We start from the raw sequence: 15,781 nt of genomic DNA, 5'->3' as shown, positions 1-15,781 counted from the left end.
TCCCAGTTCTGAACATTAGACCTCTACCTTCGCACCAGTCCTTGAGGCAGTGATTAAAGGCCAAAAGACAAGCATCATCTCTACCTCTGTAGCCTCACAGGGGCCTGGGCAGGAAAACCCTATTTTGACATTTCAGGTGTTTGCAGAGAGATGTAAAATCCATTTTCAAGGTAGCAGATTTTTATAGGAGTAATGTCAATTGTTCCAGCATGGATGATTGTTGTGTTAGCTTCTTTTTGTTTGGAAAACACAAAGGGTACTTTCAATGTTGCAAATTCTGGCTCCAGGAAAAACAAAAAACATGCACCTTTCCGGCAGAGCCAGAGCCTCATATGATTGAATAGCTAATTGGTACTATGTGTTTAGTAGCAGGACTGAATTGAGGGGAGACAGAATCAGTCAGAGGCTGGTACCTGTTGGAAAGCTCCAACCCTGGCGGTTCAGTGGAGTACAGGGATGTTTCGATCCCTTCAATGTGACCTACTGTTCCCATGGGAACAGAGTGGAGCACATGGAGGTTTATTCATAACTAGAGGCATAGTACAATATGGAGGGTTCAAGGGCATCATGGAACTTATTGGTCTCTGTAAGTAGCGCAGTGCATTTCTGCAATGGTAATATCTTATTTCTGAGTTTAGTGTGCAGATGGCACTGCATTAAAAACAATAACAACAACAATAAACATTAGTCAAGATTCAAATTTCATATTGATTTTTAGGAAATCAAAATTCTCTTCATTATTTGCAGAGGCCATGGTGATCTATCTGGTAAAACTGGGTGATAAAAAATAAAAGAAATCATTTAAATGGGTAAAGTAGGCCTTAAATAGATTAAGAAATGAGTGCCTAAATCATAAAAAATTGCAAACGATCCATTCAGATTTACAGAGTGAGTCTAAAAAAAGATGAGAACTCCAGAGAAAACTAAAAGACATTCAGGAACGATACAGCAGGAAATACATACTTCTGACATGTGAAGCATCTACCATCAGCTGCCCTGGCTCCACATGTGGCCTACCATAGCTCCATGAGTGTGTAGTGTTAGTCTGGGTCTTCCACATAGTACATCTCTTTGTGTCAGGAAGGTCTGAGGCCTAGGCCCTGACTTTCAAAGAGGGTTGACAATGCAATTTCAAACTTTTTTTAATACTGGATCTGAAAAGATCGATCTCACAGCTTTGACCAAATAAATGATGTAGCCACAAGCAAGAAAATTCTTTTTGTACTTGGTTTGAAAAGATCCAAGACACAGCTCCACAGTAACTCCACTGGGTTTGAAAATTTCAACAAATGAGTGCAGTAAACTTCAAGCAATGTTAGCCTCCCATTTGTCAGTGGCAACAAACAGTAGGAGCCATCTTTAATGGATGTGCTTCTATATAATTAGATGTTCTAGCAAGATAGCTAATGTATTTCTTATCAAAATGTCAGAGGGTCCTTGCCAGTATTCTACACTGTATCTTGAGACGTCACCTCCCAGCAGCACTTCGGTACATCAATGAGTTGAGACCTGGTCCACTGAGCGGTTATTTGCACGGTAGTTTTGAATGCAGTTCTGAACTAAACCCCAAGATTCTATGGGGAGGATACTGAAGAGAATTACTGTTTATTCCAACTATTTCAGTGAGCGTAGTATCTGTAAACATTCTATATGATACTCTCCATCAACAGTGTGCCATTCAGATCTTTGGGGCTTTCCCCAGAAGTTAAGGAATTTTGGAAATTAATGTGCTTGCACAAGGCTCTTTCAGAATCTCAAAATCAATGTATCCTTTTTAGTTTTACATTTTGACATTTTTACATTTTTTTACATTACATGTCCAAGATCCAATTTTTCAAAAAACTTAGGTACCAATTTTTTACATCTTCAGACTACAGCTCATTACAGGTTAGTAAAGGTTTAGCACTGACATTAACATTGCAAAGAGAGTATATGTTTTTAAAATGCTGCTCTGTCTAAATAATTTCAGGACACTCTGGCTTTAATGAGGGGATCTTCCTGCACTTATCCTAAAAGGCAACGTGACACACAGACCACCTCAGGGTAAATGCTTGAACCACTCCTCCCCTTTAAGATGAACTTTTGAGGAGTTGCCAGATCCTCCCAGATGTTAAACAGCTCCTTGCAAAAAAAAGTGTTTATGTGAAATCGCATATACCATAAAGTGCGATTGTTAAACTACAGGTATTCAGTTTAATGTGACTTGCCCTGGCATGGTTTAGAAAAAGATTAACTGTTGTCTCCTATATTATGGGCATCTGGTTGTTATAGTGTGTGTTTATATGCATGATTGCACCTTGCGTGTGTTTCTATGTGAGTGCTTGATGTACCAGGTTTTTTTTTTATTATTATTTTTGGCTGTTCTCTAAATAAAAAAAAAAATTAAATGATTGATAGAATCAGCAGTTTGCCATTGTTACTGCATATATTCTCATATATGACATAAGACAAAATACAAAAAGATTATTACAAAAAAGCCGCATGTATCTGAAAATGTATCAAAATGAACCTCTGGGAAAGTTATTTGGACATGCACAACTAGAGTGCACCCCAAGTCTATAGCCCTTACAAGTCAGATTGATGGCTGCTTTGTTATCCAACTGAGCACCGAGTGTCATTTTCACTGGATTTTATTTTCTCATAAAACCACCCTGGGTGCCTTTTGTGTGTGCCCATTGTTGAATGCAGTTGGATTTCAGTCACTTATTTTTAACATGAAAAGTCACACTTTTTACTGTGGGACTACTTCCACTACACTTAGTGTTTTTTCTGTCTTTCATTCTTTCTCAGTTGAACTCTCAGTTGAAATCCAACACGCTTAAATCAACATTTTATGTTGGGGAAAGCTCTTGCACAGAAGTGGTGTGCATGGGATCACATCTGCTTTGTGTATAGTGGAAATCACAAGTGCTTTGGAATTGCTATTCCATCTGATCCACCCTCCCTTTGAGCACAGTCCCAAATTACCAGTGGAATGAAGCTGGAGCTCATAGTCTCCTCGAGTCTCCTCAAGAGGCACAGTGCTCTATCTCAGCGAGGCACACAGTGTCAGAAAGCCCCCTCCAAGAAGACAGCATGGAAACAAACTGTCAATCCAGCAGCCAGGAAGCTCTTTGGAGAGATGTGAGTCTAACTTTTGAATGCATTTTTTTTAAAGGAGATAATTGAAAATAATTGAGTCATTTAATGCAACAGGGACGTGTCGTGGGGTTTAAATTGATGTGGTTATTTAAAGTGTTATTTAAACCATAGCTCTGCTCCTATTCTAATGCTGGCTATTAATATGTATCCATTGAGAAAGACAAAAATAATTCACCAGCCATTAACAGGGAATTCAATATGTGTATTGCATTTATCAAATACATATTCTTTAGGCACAATTTTGTTAAATTTAGTTTTAACTATGCCTTGCATCTGAGACAAATTATACAGGCTTTTAGATATAATATATAATAACACTTATAATAATAGCATCATGTATTGTGTTTGTGAGGTTAAATCTGAAGAACTAAATCTAAAAACACTTTGTGTGACTAACGACTTTAACAACGAAGACTGGTATTTTTGAAAAGAATCCAAGAGTCTGCCTATAAAGTGATAGATGTCAGCTCTGGGACTTAAAAAACATCTTACACCCATATGCCTGTGCAAAGTTTCAGTGATCAGGCTATTCAAGTGACATAATTCATGTATTCATATTTATGAAATACCTGCACCCACATCTCATGATCTCTATATACATTGATTAAGAGTATGACACCTAGGAAATGGAAAAATATATGGTATCTTGTCTTAATATGGAAAGGAAGGGTTTCAACATTGATTGCCAGTATTTTTTCAACTCTTCTTTGGATTGAAAATTCTTTCTGTATCTTCAAAATGTAATAAATGTGCGACAACTGCACACCTATAGAATATCAAGTAAACCCAGGATGTCTTTCATTAATGTATGCAGTCTTCAAATTTCTGCCTTATCTCCATGGTTGTTTTGTTTTCTTTGTAATCATTTGCTATTAAAAGGTACCACAAACTCAAAGTTCCAGTAGTTGTATATAGCACATATCTGTATGTGCATATATGAAAAAGGTGAAGAAGACAGCATCCAACACTCAATTTCAAATACTATTCTAGAATTCATACAATGAAAAGGTAAGGCAAAAGGCCAATCTTTTGTCTCTTTTGACAATTCATGCTGTATCTTTCCTTTTTGATGTGTAAAATCTAGAATGCAAAATTGTGCTGCTTTTATGTCTACAAAAGCCAGGGCTTTCAAAGATAAAATAATTCACATTACACTTTAAATCAGACCACCCAATTTAAGGTATCAGATATGGACATGAAAGAGCTGACAAACAAAATAAAAAATGTGTGTTTGGTAAGTATTTTAAGTCCACATTATGAAGCATTCTCCCTTCTCAGTTTTTGTATTTTGTGGAAAACTTTAGTGCAGATCGACCAGGATTCAAACCGTATGAATTGCTGTGATGTAGAAAACACCTGCGACATCATGCAACATTCAACAGCCCCTGCAAATAGGAGAGAACAAACAAAAGAACAAAGGCAATGAGAAGGATATAATAATAGGCATATACTAGTAGCATATGATAATGATAACCTTAGGAGCATGCAGTTTAATAATTATTTTGTGTTTTTTTTCCTGGACGATAAGGGGCGCTCAACTTTCCTTAAGGGCCTGCATTTCTGAACTGACTGACTAGGGTTTCACTGGGAGATTCCAAAACGTTTTCTGAGGAATTTCAATCCCAGCCAGAAAGAAGTTTGTTCCCCATTCAAGTTTCCATTCCTTATTCAACCCTTGAAAGAGGAGAATGACTGCAGCCACATTTTTTTCCTGGCAAGGATAAAAATCTCTGGTTTTCAGCCACATTCCCACCTTGCTTCATTAAGTGTCCCTGTGCCAACACAAATGGGCAAGGTTGCCTTGACCAGGACCCCCCCCCTCTCTCCCCTGATTCCCTTCCCCTTTGACTAAAGCTTCACATCTTATATCCAGGGCCTTGCAATAAAGTATGCATTGTTATTGCCGTTTTTGGTGGTGTACCGTCTCATTAGATTTATTCGTAGTACAATCATTCTTAGGCTGAACTAGGAAGCTGACGCTGTCAAAGCTACCTTTATGTGGGTCTGGGGTTAAGGTGAATGGGGGACAGAAAACCTTGAGACTTAAGGTATTCTAACCATTACCTATATTACATGTATATCCATTTTATTGATTTAGCCATTCCTTCATTGTTAAAAAAAAAAAAAAAGATTCACTATGTGCCTCTTTGGTGGTACTTTGTCTGTCAGTCTGATTTTCATCCTCTGTCGGACACTTGTCCTTCATGCAGTGCATCCATCTATCAGCCTATTAAATGCATCGCCTGGCCTCCCATCTGTGGAACAACTCAGTTCCTCTTCCCTTTGGGAAACTAAATGAAATCAAGTGACAAAACTATTCTGCACATAAAGATGGACCGTATTTAGAAGGAGCAGCAGTAATTCCTGTTATTTCAGGGTGTTTTTTTTGTTTTGTTTTTTTTTATCCGGGCTTATATTTTTCAGGCTGAACTGAATATTATGCAATGTCACTCTTTATTTCTCCTACCTGGAAATACTGTGCAATGTCTCTTTCAGTAGGGTTTGGAAGAAAATTGAATTGTGCTCTGTTCCATATTTTATGCTTCTCGGTGCTGTCCTCAGAGACGCCCTGTGCATTCCTTTGTGAATCACTGAAACCCCCCCCCTCTCTTTTCCTTAGCTTTTGGAAAGAAAAGTTGTCCTTTCTATGTATCATGTGACTTTTGGCTGTGGAAAACAAGCTGAGGAAACTTTTGTTTTATATTCAGAGTGAATATAAATGTGTCCTTTGTTGTTTCTTTTGAATCAACAGTTGTCTCACTATAATTAATAATGGACTATGAAAGCGTTCCTTTAATGCAAGTGGTATTGGGCCGCTAAAATTGTGTCAAAAATGTCAGCGTGTCAGCTCACTTGTGTTTTGACCAGTTTCATTTCTGGATGCATATCAATTTCATTCATTTTCATTCATCTACATTTGTACAGTAGAGTGAAACTGCAGGTAAAGTTGTTCAGAATCTGGTATCTGGATGATATAAAGCATAGCACTTAATAAGATAAAACTATTTTTTTCTTGTTTTTGTTTTTACTGTGTTCTTGCCTTTTAATGGAATAAAAGGACACATTCTAGAGCCAAGTAAACTACCTTAAAATGACTGTGGTTAAGAGCCCTTTCACTTCTGGCGTTTGAATTCTGTCCTACTGCCTTCGCCTTCATGCAGGTGCAAAATAAGGTTTGAGAAACTAGTTTACATTCACAGTGATTAACTTCAGCTGGTTGACTACATTCAAAATCATGACAGCATTACTGTATTGAACAACATGGCAACGTACAAATACAGGCTGTGTAATTTGTTATGAGCATTGAGTAGCTTGTTTTCTTGAAAAATGGGACGCCCGAGACCCAAAATGAGGAATTACAGATGGGGTGCTGCTTTTTGCACTTTCTTTTTCATAGGGAAAGGGCAGTGCGATGCAGCTATGCCCAGCTATCACACATTCAGCGATAAACATCAGGGACTCTAAGATAATTCATCAGCGCACAATTACAAATATCCGAGCACTGTTTTAACAAGCAACATTCCCCAGCTACATCTTTATTTTTCTCAAGATTTGACGTTTCTCAATCTGTGCAACAGTGAAGAGCAATGACATGCTGAATGTGTGTGCTCCAGGATTTTTTTGCTAATCCAGCTCTCAAAGAGAGTGCTGCAATTCGAATGCCACCTTTCTATTCAGGTCTCACACTGGTTCCAGTGTTCATTTACTTTATTTACATGTGAATGTACTGCAAGACTCTGGAGGTAACATTCTTAGAAAGCTCTGCTTTAAGGCATTAAACTTGCCTCAAGGCATCAAGGAATATTGTAAAAATATTTATAATGAAATATAATATATGGGGTGCATCTGTAGAAAACAAAATACAGTGCTATTTACATTAGCCTCATAAAGGTTTTTATTATCACTGCTTTTGATGTTATATTTAATATTTCAATATACAGTCTGTCATTTCCCAGCAGTTTACTATCAGTATTGTGGGTCTGATTCCCTGGGAAAAAAATAAATAAATTGGAGGGTTACAACCACTGGTTCACAAACCAGAGGATCTGTAAGAAGTCAAACCATAAATTGTATCATGCTGATAACCTGACTTCAGATGGTATTTGACATGCCACTGAGTGAAATGAATAAAGAGCAATGAATTATTGCATTCTTACAAATAGCAATATGGAAAACATACTCTACAGTCCATCAGAACAGCCGTCAATCTATGATCTGCTGATGGTTCAATAGTCATACAAAATAAATACCACTTGATCACATGTTTCAGGAGAAACAACCATGTGACCATATCCTGTGTCTCTTTCCCAAATCCCACAGTAGCATACTGCATACTAATATGCTGCATAGAACATACTCAACAGTAAATCTTTTGGCATGTATGAACAAGTGCACAAATAAGTGCGAAGTATGCATCAATAAAAAGTCTCTGTCAGAATTCTAAATAAACAAATTCTGACATTATCTACAGTAGAGGCTAGCTAGACAGGTACAGTATTTTTCACTCATAGTGAATAGTACAACTGATATGATAGTTTACGTGATAGTATGTCAAATGATCTATGTTAGTGTAATTCCCACAACAAATGTGATATTTATTAAATACAAGTGGTTATTATTGCTGATTGGAAAAGGGTGTTGTTCCTCCATTTATATTACAAATAATCAATTTGTGTTGTCTGCGGCCCTTTAGTACTCAACTTGAGGTGGACAAAAGACAGCAATACAACAACAGCTGTTAAGGAACATGAGCCTCTTCTGAATTAGAGACACATTTTCTCACCATTCTGTGTGCTTGTGGTGTTCAGTATAGTCGTATTCCTGGATGCACTAATGAATGAAGCTGAATTGCAACCATTCAGTGATCTTCCACTCACAACTTGCTTTCATTCAATTCTGTACATAGTACAGTACATTCTGTACATAATATTTCTACTTATCCGAGATTATTCGCTTGCTTGTTTATGTGGTATTGCACAGGTATACCCTGTGGCCTCATCATGAAAGAATTCCTGCTTGTTGCACCTTTTGTATTCCGTTACACCACATGTGTTTTTATGTCCTTGTGCGTATAGACATTGTTTGAGCTATCATTTACCTGTAGTAATGCATTTTGGATTTAGTTCCAGAAAAGCATAACCAAAGCTGTAAAAGCAGCCAAAGTACCAACAGGCGGTTCCTGCATCGTGTTAGAGATTGAGAGAGATGCATACAACTTCAGGTCAATTTGTCTGCCTGCTTCATGTGTGATTCGCAACTGCAGCCTCCATTAAAGTAGGTAATGTTTAAAATGTAATACATTTTAATGATTGCCGTTAATATATTACTTACGGACCCTCACATTAAGTTCATTCAGAGCGGCAAGAGTGCTAATCACCACTGCTCAGGTCATCACACCCTCGAGGAGGACCATTTTCAAGATTATCCAGTATGCCTTGCACGTTTCAGGTAGCGCTGTCCAATTGAAGACACAAATAGTGATAATAGCACTCTTCTTCCTCTATCTTACATGTGAAGGTTGAAGTCGGGACAGAGAAAAAAAACAGGTTCCGGAGCTACCAGCTGGGGGCGATAGTGCTGAGCCTGGTCCTTCTGTCACTGACGCTGTGCGTCTTCAGCATGAAGCAGTTCTGGACCCCAAGTCCCACAAAGGTAAGAGCCAGTGCTCCTCTGCTGTTCCTCTCATCTCTTAATCTCATTGAGTAAACTACATTGATTCTGTCCTAAATTTCAGAATACCAATGTAATGTTGTGAGTGTTAGTCCAGCCCAGGTATTGAGATCCACTATTCAGTTCTTTGATCCAGTGCTAGACATCCCAACCCAGCCATGGAGACACCTGTATGTCCACAGCAGCACTTGTCTAGGAATGAGGTTAATGGTTAAAGCGTTTAACTAAACTACCGTGCCCTTTAGTCTGTGATTGAAATACCGCATTAAGTGTAGGATAAACACAACCGTGGCCACCAACACAGGCATAAATATAGTCTCCAAACATCTCATTAGGTATGTAGACAAAAATGTAAATTTGAACAAATAAATAAAATAAATGCTGTCTCAAGGGAAGTCACCATCTATATTATCATTGTGGGAGATTCAGAAGGAAACATCCCTTGAAAATGTGTCAAATGTATCCATCTTTTTTGTTTCTTGTACATGAGAGTGTTACAAATTTAAATTGACTACTGCATAACAGTGTCTTTGATTAGTAAAAATAATAGTTTAATAAGAAGACTAGCTATTGGTGAGAAAAAATTAAAGTACAGGAGAGTAAGTACAGCAGCCGGCTATTTTCAAACATTTCAGGGACGTTCCCATACTGGCACTGAAACATTTTTCACTTTAGGAGAAGTAAGAGGTTGATGTTAGTATATTTTTCATTGTATTTTAAACCCTGACATATCTAGATTTTTTGGGGTTAAATGTTATTTGCTGTTAAAGAAGTAAAAATCATGGGGAGGGTGTTACCTTGCTTTATGGCTGCACGTACTGACCCATATCTCCCCATTCTGCAGACAGTCTGTCAATAAACCGAGGCTTCCAGGGGTCACAAGAAGGAAAACGGTGTCACTTAAATAACTCACTCTACCTCTGGATGAAATAATTGCCTTGACAGCATGCACATTTGATGTGACTACTTAGTTAGATAAGCTTTATTAAGAGTTGCCAGGCAATTTGGTCTGTGGCAAAGGATCTGCCAGCGTCTGCTGTCTCATTCATTATTAGGTTTGTCAGTTCTAGGCTTATTGGAGGCATCTAGGCACCAGCTGAGTAAATTTGTTGACACTGCTCCAAACGGTTTCTGCTGCCTGTCCACTCGTAATTGCTATTGGCCATTTAACACTTGGATTTCATACCAATTTATCAGCCTCACCAGGATTTAAATCCTTCTCCCCCTTATAATTGGTGCGTAGTCTAGTCCTGGCTATTTATCTTGTAAAATGAGCTGTGTTCACACTTGAGCACAACTCAAGAGCAGTTCTTCTGCACTCCATTTCTTCAAACCACATCAGGGACATTAAACAAACCCACTCAAGACCAGAGTTGAATGCAATCAATAATTCCAAATACACCCAGCATTATTCAGCCTGTTGCTCCCGACTGGACTTCTTTTCCTACACGTTTAGGGAAAGCTAGTTGGATTCTGCCGTTGTCTCTTGGCCATTGGCAAAAGGTTTGGATGCAGTGTAAAAATTAATTGAACAACCACTTTGTGACATGAATTCATATTTTTTTTTCTTGCCTTGACAGCTCAAAGTGATAAGTGATGTTGTTCAATGTTTCAGATTTATGCCAAGAGACAAGTGTTATCTGCAGTTAAAAAATGAAGTCAGAATACTTTATATGACACATCAAATGCCACAGACATAACATTTGTTGTTACTAGAGTGAATTAAAAGCAGTATATCTGAAATGTAAATGTAAATCAGGTACTGAAGTTAGCAGGATCGGTAACAATGAGGTTTTTCCACCGAAAACAGAAGTTAATACATAAAAAGTAGGCTTCTGTATTTTGTTGACATTTATGAGATTGACAAATATTATCTATATTTTTTTCTCCCTGATGAAAACACAGACAGATTCAAAAACAAAAGATTCATGAGCTTTTAAGCTTAAAAAATAGAACACTCATTTCTCTGAACTTTTGTCTCAGTCGAGGCTCTACTTTCCTTCGACCCTCTCTACACAGGGATTGGAGTGTGGGAGATCTTCAGCAATACCAGCTTCCTGGACCAGAATTCATTAAAAATTAGAATTAAACAAATTAGTGTAACTTGAAATTCACTCTCACCTTAAAGTGTCACCTAAGACTATGTTTCTAAAGGTGCTGTGAATAACACACAAGTGAAAATTACATTACATTATTGTCATTAACAGAACACTCTTATCCAGAGCGACTTACATATGTTACAATCTTTACATGTTGTCCATTTATACAGCTGGATATTTTACAGAGGCAGTTGTCGTTTAAGTACCTTGTCCAAGGGTACAGCAGCAGAGCCCCAGTGGGGAATCATACCAGCAACCTTTCCATTAGGTGTGCCTTCATATCACTGCAGGGAAACCCATGTGCTATTCAAGAACACGCATACTGCCATTGCATGCCAAATATGGACATACGGTTGTCATGATGTTTAGCCATTTTGCAGCTTGTACAGCTGTACCCAACCAGTTGTGATACATAATCACACAATAGCAAAATATTCCTGTTTCCTATATCTTTCTACATTATTGTTACGGACAGACCATTTCCTGTGAGATCTAAAATGACCCTTGAGAGTGCCAGGAGATCTTATTAGTCCCCAGATGAGCCTGTTATTATTATTGATACCCGTTTTGTCACATTTATTTGAGTAAATTTCATTGTTAGTATTAGTGGGTCCCTAAAACACTTCGGCTTGCTTGGTACAATATGAAAAGAGGGTTGGCGTTGCTTAATTAATGAGTGGGTTGACCCTATCACCCGGGGCGATACGGGGAATGAGGCTATTTCTGGTGGGGTTGCGCATGCACCGGTGTGGCTGCCACTGTGGACCAATGTGGACTGCTGAAGCTGGCCTCCCGCGGGAAAACTGAATACCCTACTGCAGTTTATGACCGACCACTCTACCGCGACGTTTTTTTTTTTGCGCAATTTCCTTTTCTATGTGTTAAGTCCTGGGAAGGCGACCAACCGAAGAACGCTAACAAGCATAGCGCAACAGAAGTGAACTGGGACCTTTTAGATATTAAAACTGAACGACGCAAACGCAAGAAAGCCAGCGAACGCTACTCTCTCTTCGCTACACCAAGGCCGGGCTGTCCGTCGCGGGGCGGCTGGTGCGAGCTGGCCACGGAAAGGGCGAAGCTTTGGCGTCCGTGTCCGAAACTGTAGGTAACGTCAATCTTATATTTCTTTCTGTTGTATTTAAGCAAGCCAAATGTGTGCTAGCTGCACGCCGCCCTGAGAGGTTTCGGGGATAGCGTGATAACCCCTTAAGACAACGACATTGCCTGGCGTATCTGTAGGAAGGTAGACCGCCAAGGCTGACAGGCTTGCAATATCCCTGCTCAGGGAGGGCGTGACAATTATCATCACACACAGAGGAATATCAATTTTTGGTGGCATACCTGAAACAAATGACATTATTTTGATTCTGTTTAGCTCAAAAAGCAGATGTTGGACAAGTTAACAAGGGAGCTAGCTATATTTCTAGGCAGAATTTGACAATGCTAGGAGAGATCTCAGCGTATTGGCAATAATGTCAGCACAGAAGCTTCAGCCATTACTTTAAAAAGATAATGTGATCTATTTTCTTTACAGCTCAAACACTTGTCTGCAAAACTACTGTGTGCAATTAAACTTTCCAACTCGTCTCATTGCCACTTCACCAGAATGAATGACATTCCTGTTGAATTCTGTGTCCTTGATAAAATTTTATCATGGAGGTGGACAGGTTTTCATTCCACTTATTAAATTGTTATCAATGTCACTTGGCACCTTTTTCACTGATGGCCACGACATTTGAGGCACTGTACTACAAAAATAATGGCATATTGACACACCACAGGGCATTTGGAGGCTTTCAGTGTACTTATAATGGGATGTTCAGGGCAGAGGCATGTTCTGTGGCCTCTCACAGTGATTGCAATGGAAGAAATGGAGTCAACAATTTGTCTGCTTGACAGCTGCTGAAAGCCATGGTAAAAGTTTGGCAATGGATGTTAAAAGCAGATTCTAGTGGATGTTCTTAACTATAAAGGATGAGACACAGGGAGCACACATCATCATTCTGGTCTGAATGTACAACCATTATGGCTACTAGCCACTAGATTTTCACAGACCCAGTAATAGTTTCGCATGAATTATTGCATGGTTACGTACCCTTCCCCCTGTCTTGAAAAAGGCGAAATGTTATTAGCACATTCTCCTCAGTCATTCAGTCATTCTGAATGGTTTACCTTAAGGCAAATTAAGTTAATATATCAGTATAACTGGGGGTAGTCTCCCTTCCCTCTCCACTGTAGCAGCAAGCTCTGGCAGAGTGGTCTCCAGTAGCTCACTTTGCATAAACCTCCATGGAAAGGTAATTTGTTCAGTGAATTGTATTTCAATATGACATGGTCACCGCCTGGGACCTTCTTTTAATTACTTGCAAACATATGGTGTTACAGACGAGCAGGGAAGATTTAGAGTTTGCTATCATTTCTCCCGGTAGCAGGCTTTAGATAGCACGGCTGTGAAAGGTAGGTGCCCGCCCCCTCTCAGCTCAGAGCAGCTTTTTCGGCACGCTTCCCAGGTGTAGACCATCAGTCTTCACAGGAAAGAATTCTGTTCACCGTGGCCACTTTGTACTCATTGTTCACAGCCCACTGTGGTTGCTTTTGCCTGAATATACAATGAGTGGAGTGGGGTATACATACAGTATTTTGAGTGGTTGGATCTGCTGAATCCCTTGCTGTTTGCTTTAACATAGCCTTTCTTTGCTATAAAATACATACAATTGCACAGCAAGGCATGAGTGAGTACAGGAGTACAGTGTGTAGGTGAGTGGGGAATGAGTGTACTTGTGAATACACCATTTCACCAACAGGAAGTGCTGACCTTGCTTGCTGCATTTAGAAATGCATCTGGCCATGAACATGACCCCTGTTGTAAAGTGTGTTTATGTGTCATTAGGCATAACAGCACAAAAATTAATCACCAGTCATCTGTTGTGAGATACAGCCTGGCGGTTTTTGTTTGCTTTTTAATTTACAGAATTTTTTTTTTTGAGTCATCTCCATTTCCTCCCCTGTGCAGACTACCACACTTCCTATTCCTATTCCAATTCCTATTATGTAGTTCCAGCCACCAGACCTGCTGATATAAAGTAACATAGGCATCACCTGGTTGATTAAGACAAATTATGTCTTAATGAGACGTCTTTATGTTACTTTTAATAAACATTTAGTGAGGGTGAGACATTGTTATTGGCAGTGTCACTGATGTTGTCAGTTTATAGGTCTGCTAGGAAATAGTACTGCTACATAAAGGATTCCTCATGCCATATCCCCTACAATGTAAAGACCTATGAAGAAAATAATTTACTTCATATGTCTTTAACTGGTGGCATTTGAACTATTCTTAAATTACTTTTTCATGGAGGAACATTCGATCTATTGGTTGCTGTCTCCATTTTGAGAGTTTCTACAACTTAGTACCATTCTGCCCTCTTTTTGAGCAAAACATCTTCTGTCTATTGTACTGCAGGTTTGTTGTTGTTTTTTGTGATCCGAAGGAGTGCTGAATTAGCGTCATTCTCCTTACGTTACTTATGTTGTGTAAGGTTGTGCTGTTTAAGGTAGTTCTGCTCTCTTGTGTTTTGCTTAATATCCATGTCTTTGTATAGAAAATCTGTGTATTTCAATATCACAGCCCTCATGATATCCTCTGTCTGCTTGCAGTAGACATGAAGCACTAATCTTCATTAATATGTACATGCAATAATTCATTATTTTTAAAATAAACTGGATTTGTGTTTTTAGCCATGTATGAAATAATAAAACAGGAAAATAAACAAATTCATCTGTTTTTAAAAAAGTATTTTGGGAGAATATTATTGTTTCAATGAAGCCACCTCACATAATCAAACAGACAGGTTGGGCCCCACAGGGAATCATTGCCTTCTGTGCATAATCATGCCTGATTTTACATGTCAAGCTTGAGCATTAATTTAAAGCTTCGTGTCCCCTTCTCTCAGGCTTTTGAATCCAACTGCTTAGCATTCTCTTGGCTAAAGAGGGACACAGTTTATCAGCCTGCTATAGGGGAAGAGAACTGTAAAAGAAGTAATAAATAGCAAATGGCTAGATCCTGCCTCGCCTGGGTGTCTGATGCAGAGTCATCCTGCAAGGTGGCAAGCTAACCTGCCACAGAGACTGTGGCTCCTCAAAGACACCTCAAAGCAATCTGGGAAATTTCAACCAGGTACGCGGCATGACACACAAGGAGAAAGGAAATTAATGTGGGAGTCATTAGAAGTCAACCTTACAGTCCCCAAGCTTCTGGTCCGTAACCCGCTGCACCCAGCACTGTCAGATTCAGTCGCTATTGCAGGGCTGGCAACCTGCCTCTTAGTAGTGCTGCTTTCCAAACTTTTCTCTCTCTCTTCTACTGTTTTTTTTTTTTGATGCACTGGAAAAGACCAGGCAGAGCCAAGGGTTTAGGCCTGGCTATTTTTACTATACACATTTTTCAATTTCAAATTTTCCCTGGGTATATAAAACATGGATTTGACAGTGGCAAAGTGTTTAAATCTGCTCCTTTGCATTAATCAGGAGTTTAATGTTAAATAAATAGCTACATCAATACTTTAGGCCCATAGAGTGGGCTTCTGTTATCCCTCTCCTAGCATTGCGTTAGTGTCATTGTAATTGTCTTTTAACTTTTTTCACTCAGCTTCCAAATAATAAAATATCACCAGGTACAAACCACACAATTAATGTGTTCACAGGACACTTATTTTTCTATATTATTTTTGCTGGATTTTTTAATGATCTGAGTGGTATCTGTGGGGAAAAAAGCAGTTTTATGAGTTTTGTATTTCTTGATTCACTCTGTTGAAAATATGAAAGTAGTAGTAAGGATGACATGTGTCATTGACTGGAAGAGGAGGGTC

General features: G+C 38.9%; 1 protein-coding gene across 1 annotated transcript in view; it reads left to right on the top strand.

Annotated features, from left to right (window-relative positions):
- Positions 1–3,026: 3,026 nt before the first annotated feature.
- The window catches only part of LOC118775630 (tenomodulin-like), a 48,553-nt gene continuing 35,798 nt past the window's right edge, over positions 3,027–15,781 (top strand). The window contains exons 1-2 of the mRNA XM_036525638.1: positions 3,027–3,123; positions 8,659–8,793. Of these exons, the coding sequence (XP_036381531.1) occupies positions 3,076–3,123; positions 8,659–8,793 (183 nt within the window). The 5' untranslated portion in view covers positions 3,027–3,075. The remainder of the gene's footprint in view (positions 3,124–8,658; positions 8,794–15,781) is intronic.

This window comes from Megalops cyprinoides, chromosome 3 (genome assembly GCF_013368585.1).
Source record: "Megalops cyprinoides isolate fMegCyp1 chromosome 3, fMegCyp1.pri, whole genome shotgun sequence".
Taxonomy (NCBI): domain Eukaryota; kingdom Metazoa; phylum Chordata; class Actinopteri; order Elopiformes; family Megalopidae; genus Megalops; species Megalops cyprinoides.
The sequence above is the reverse complement of the archived record's forward strand: the minus strand, read 5'-3'. Positions and strand labels throughout refer to the sequence as shown.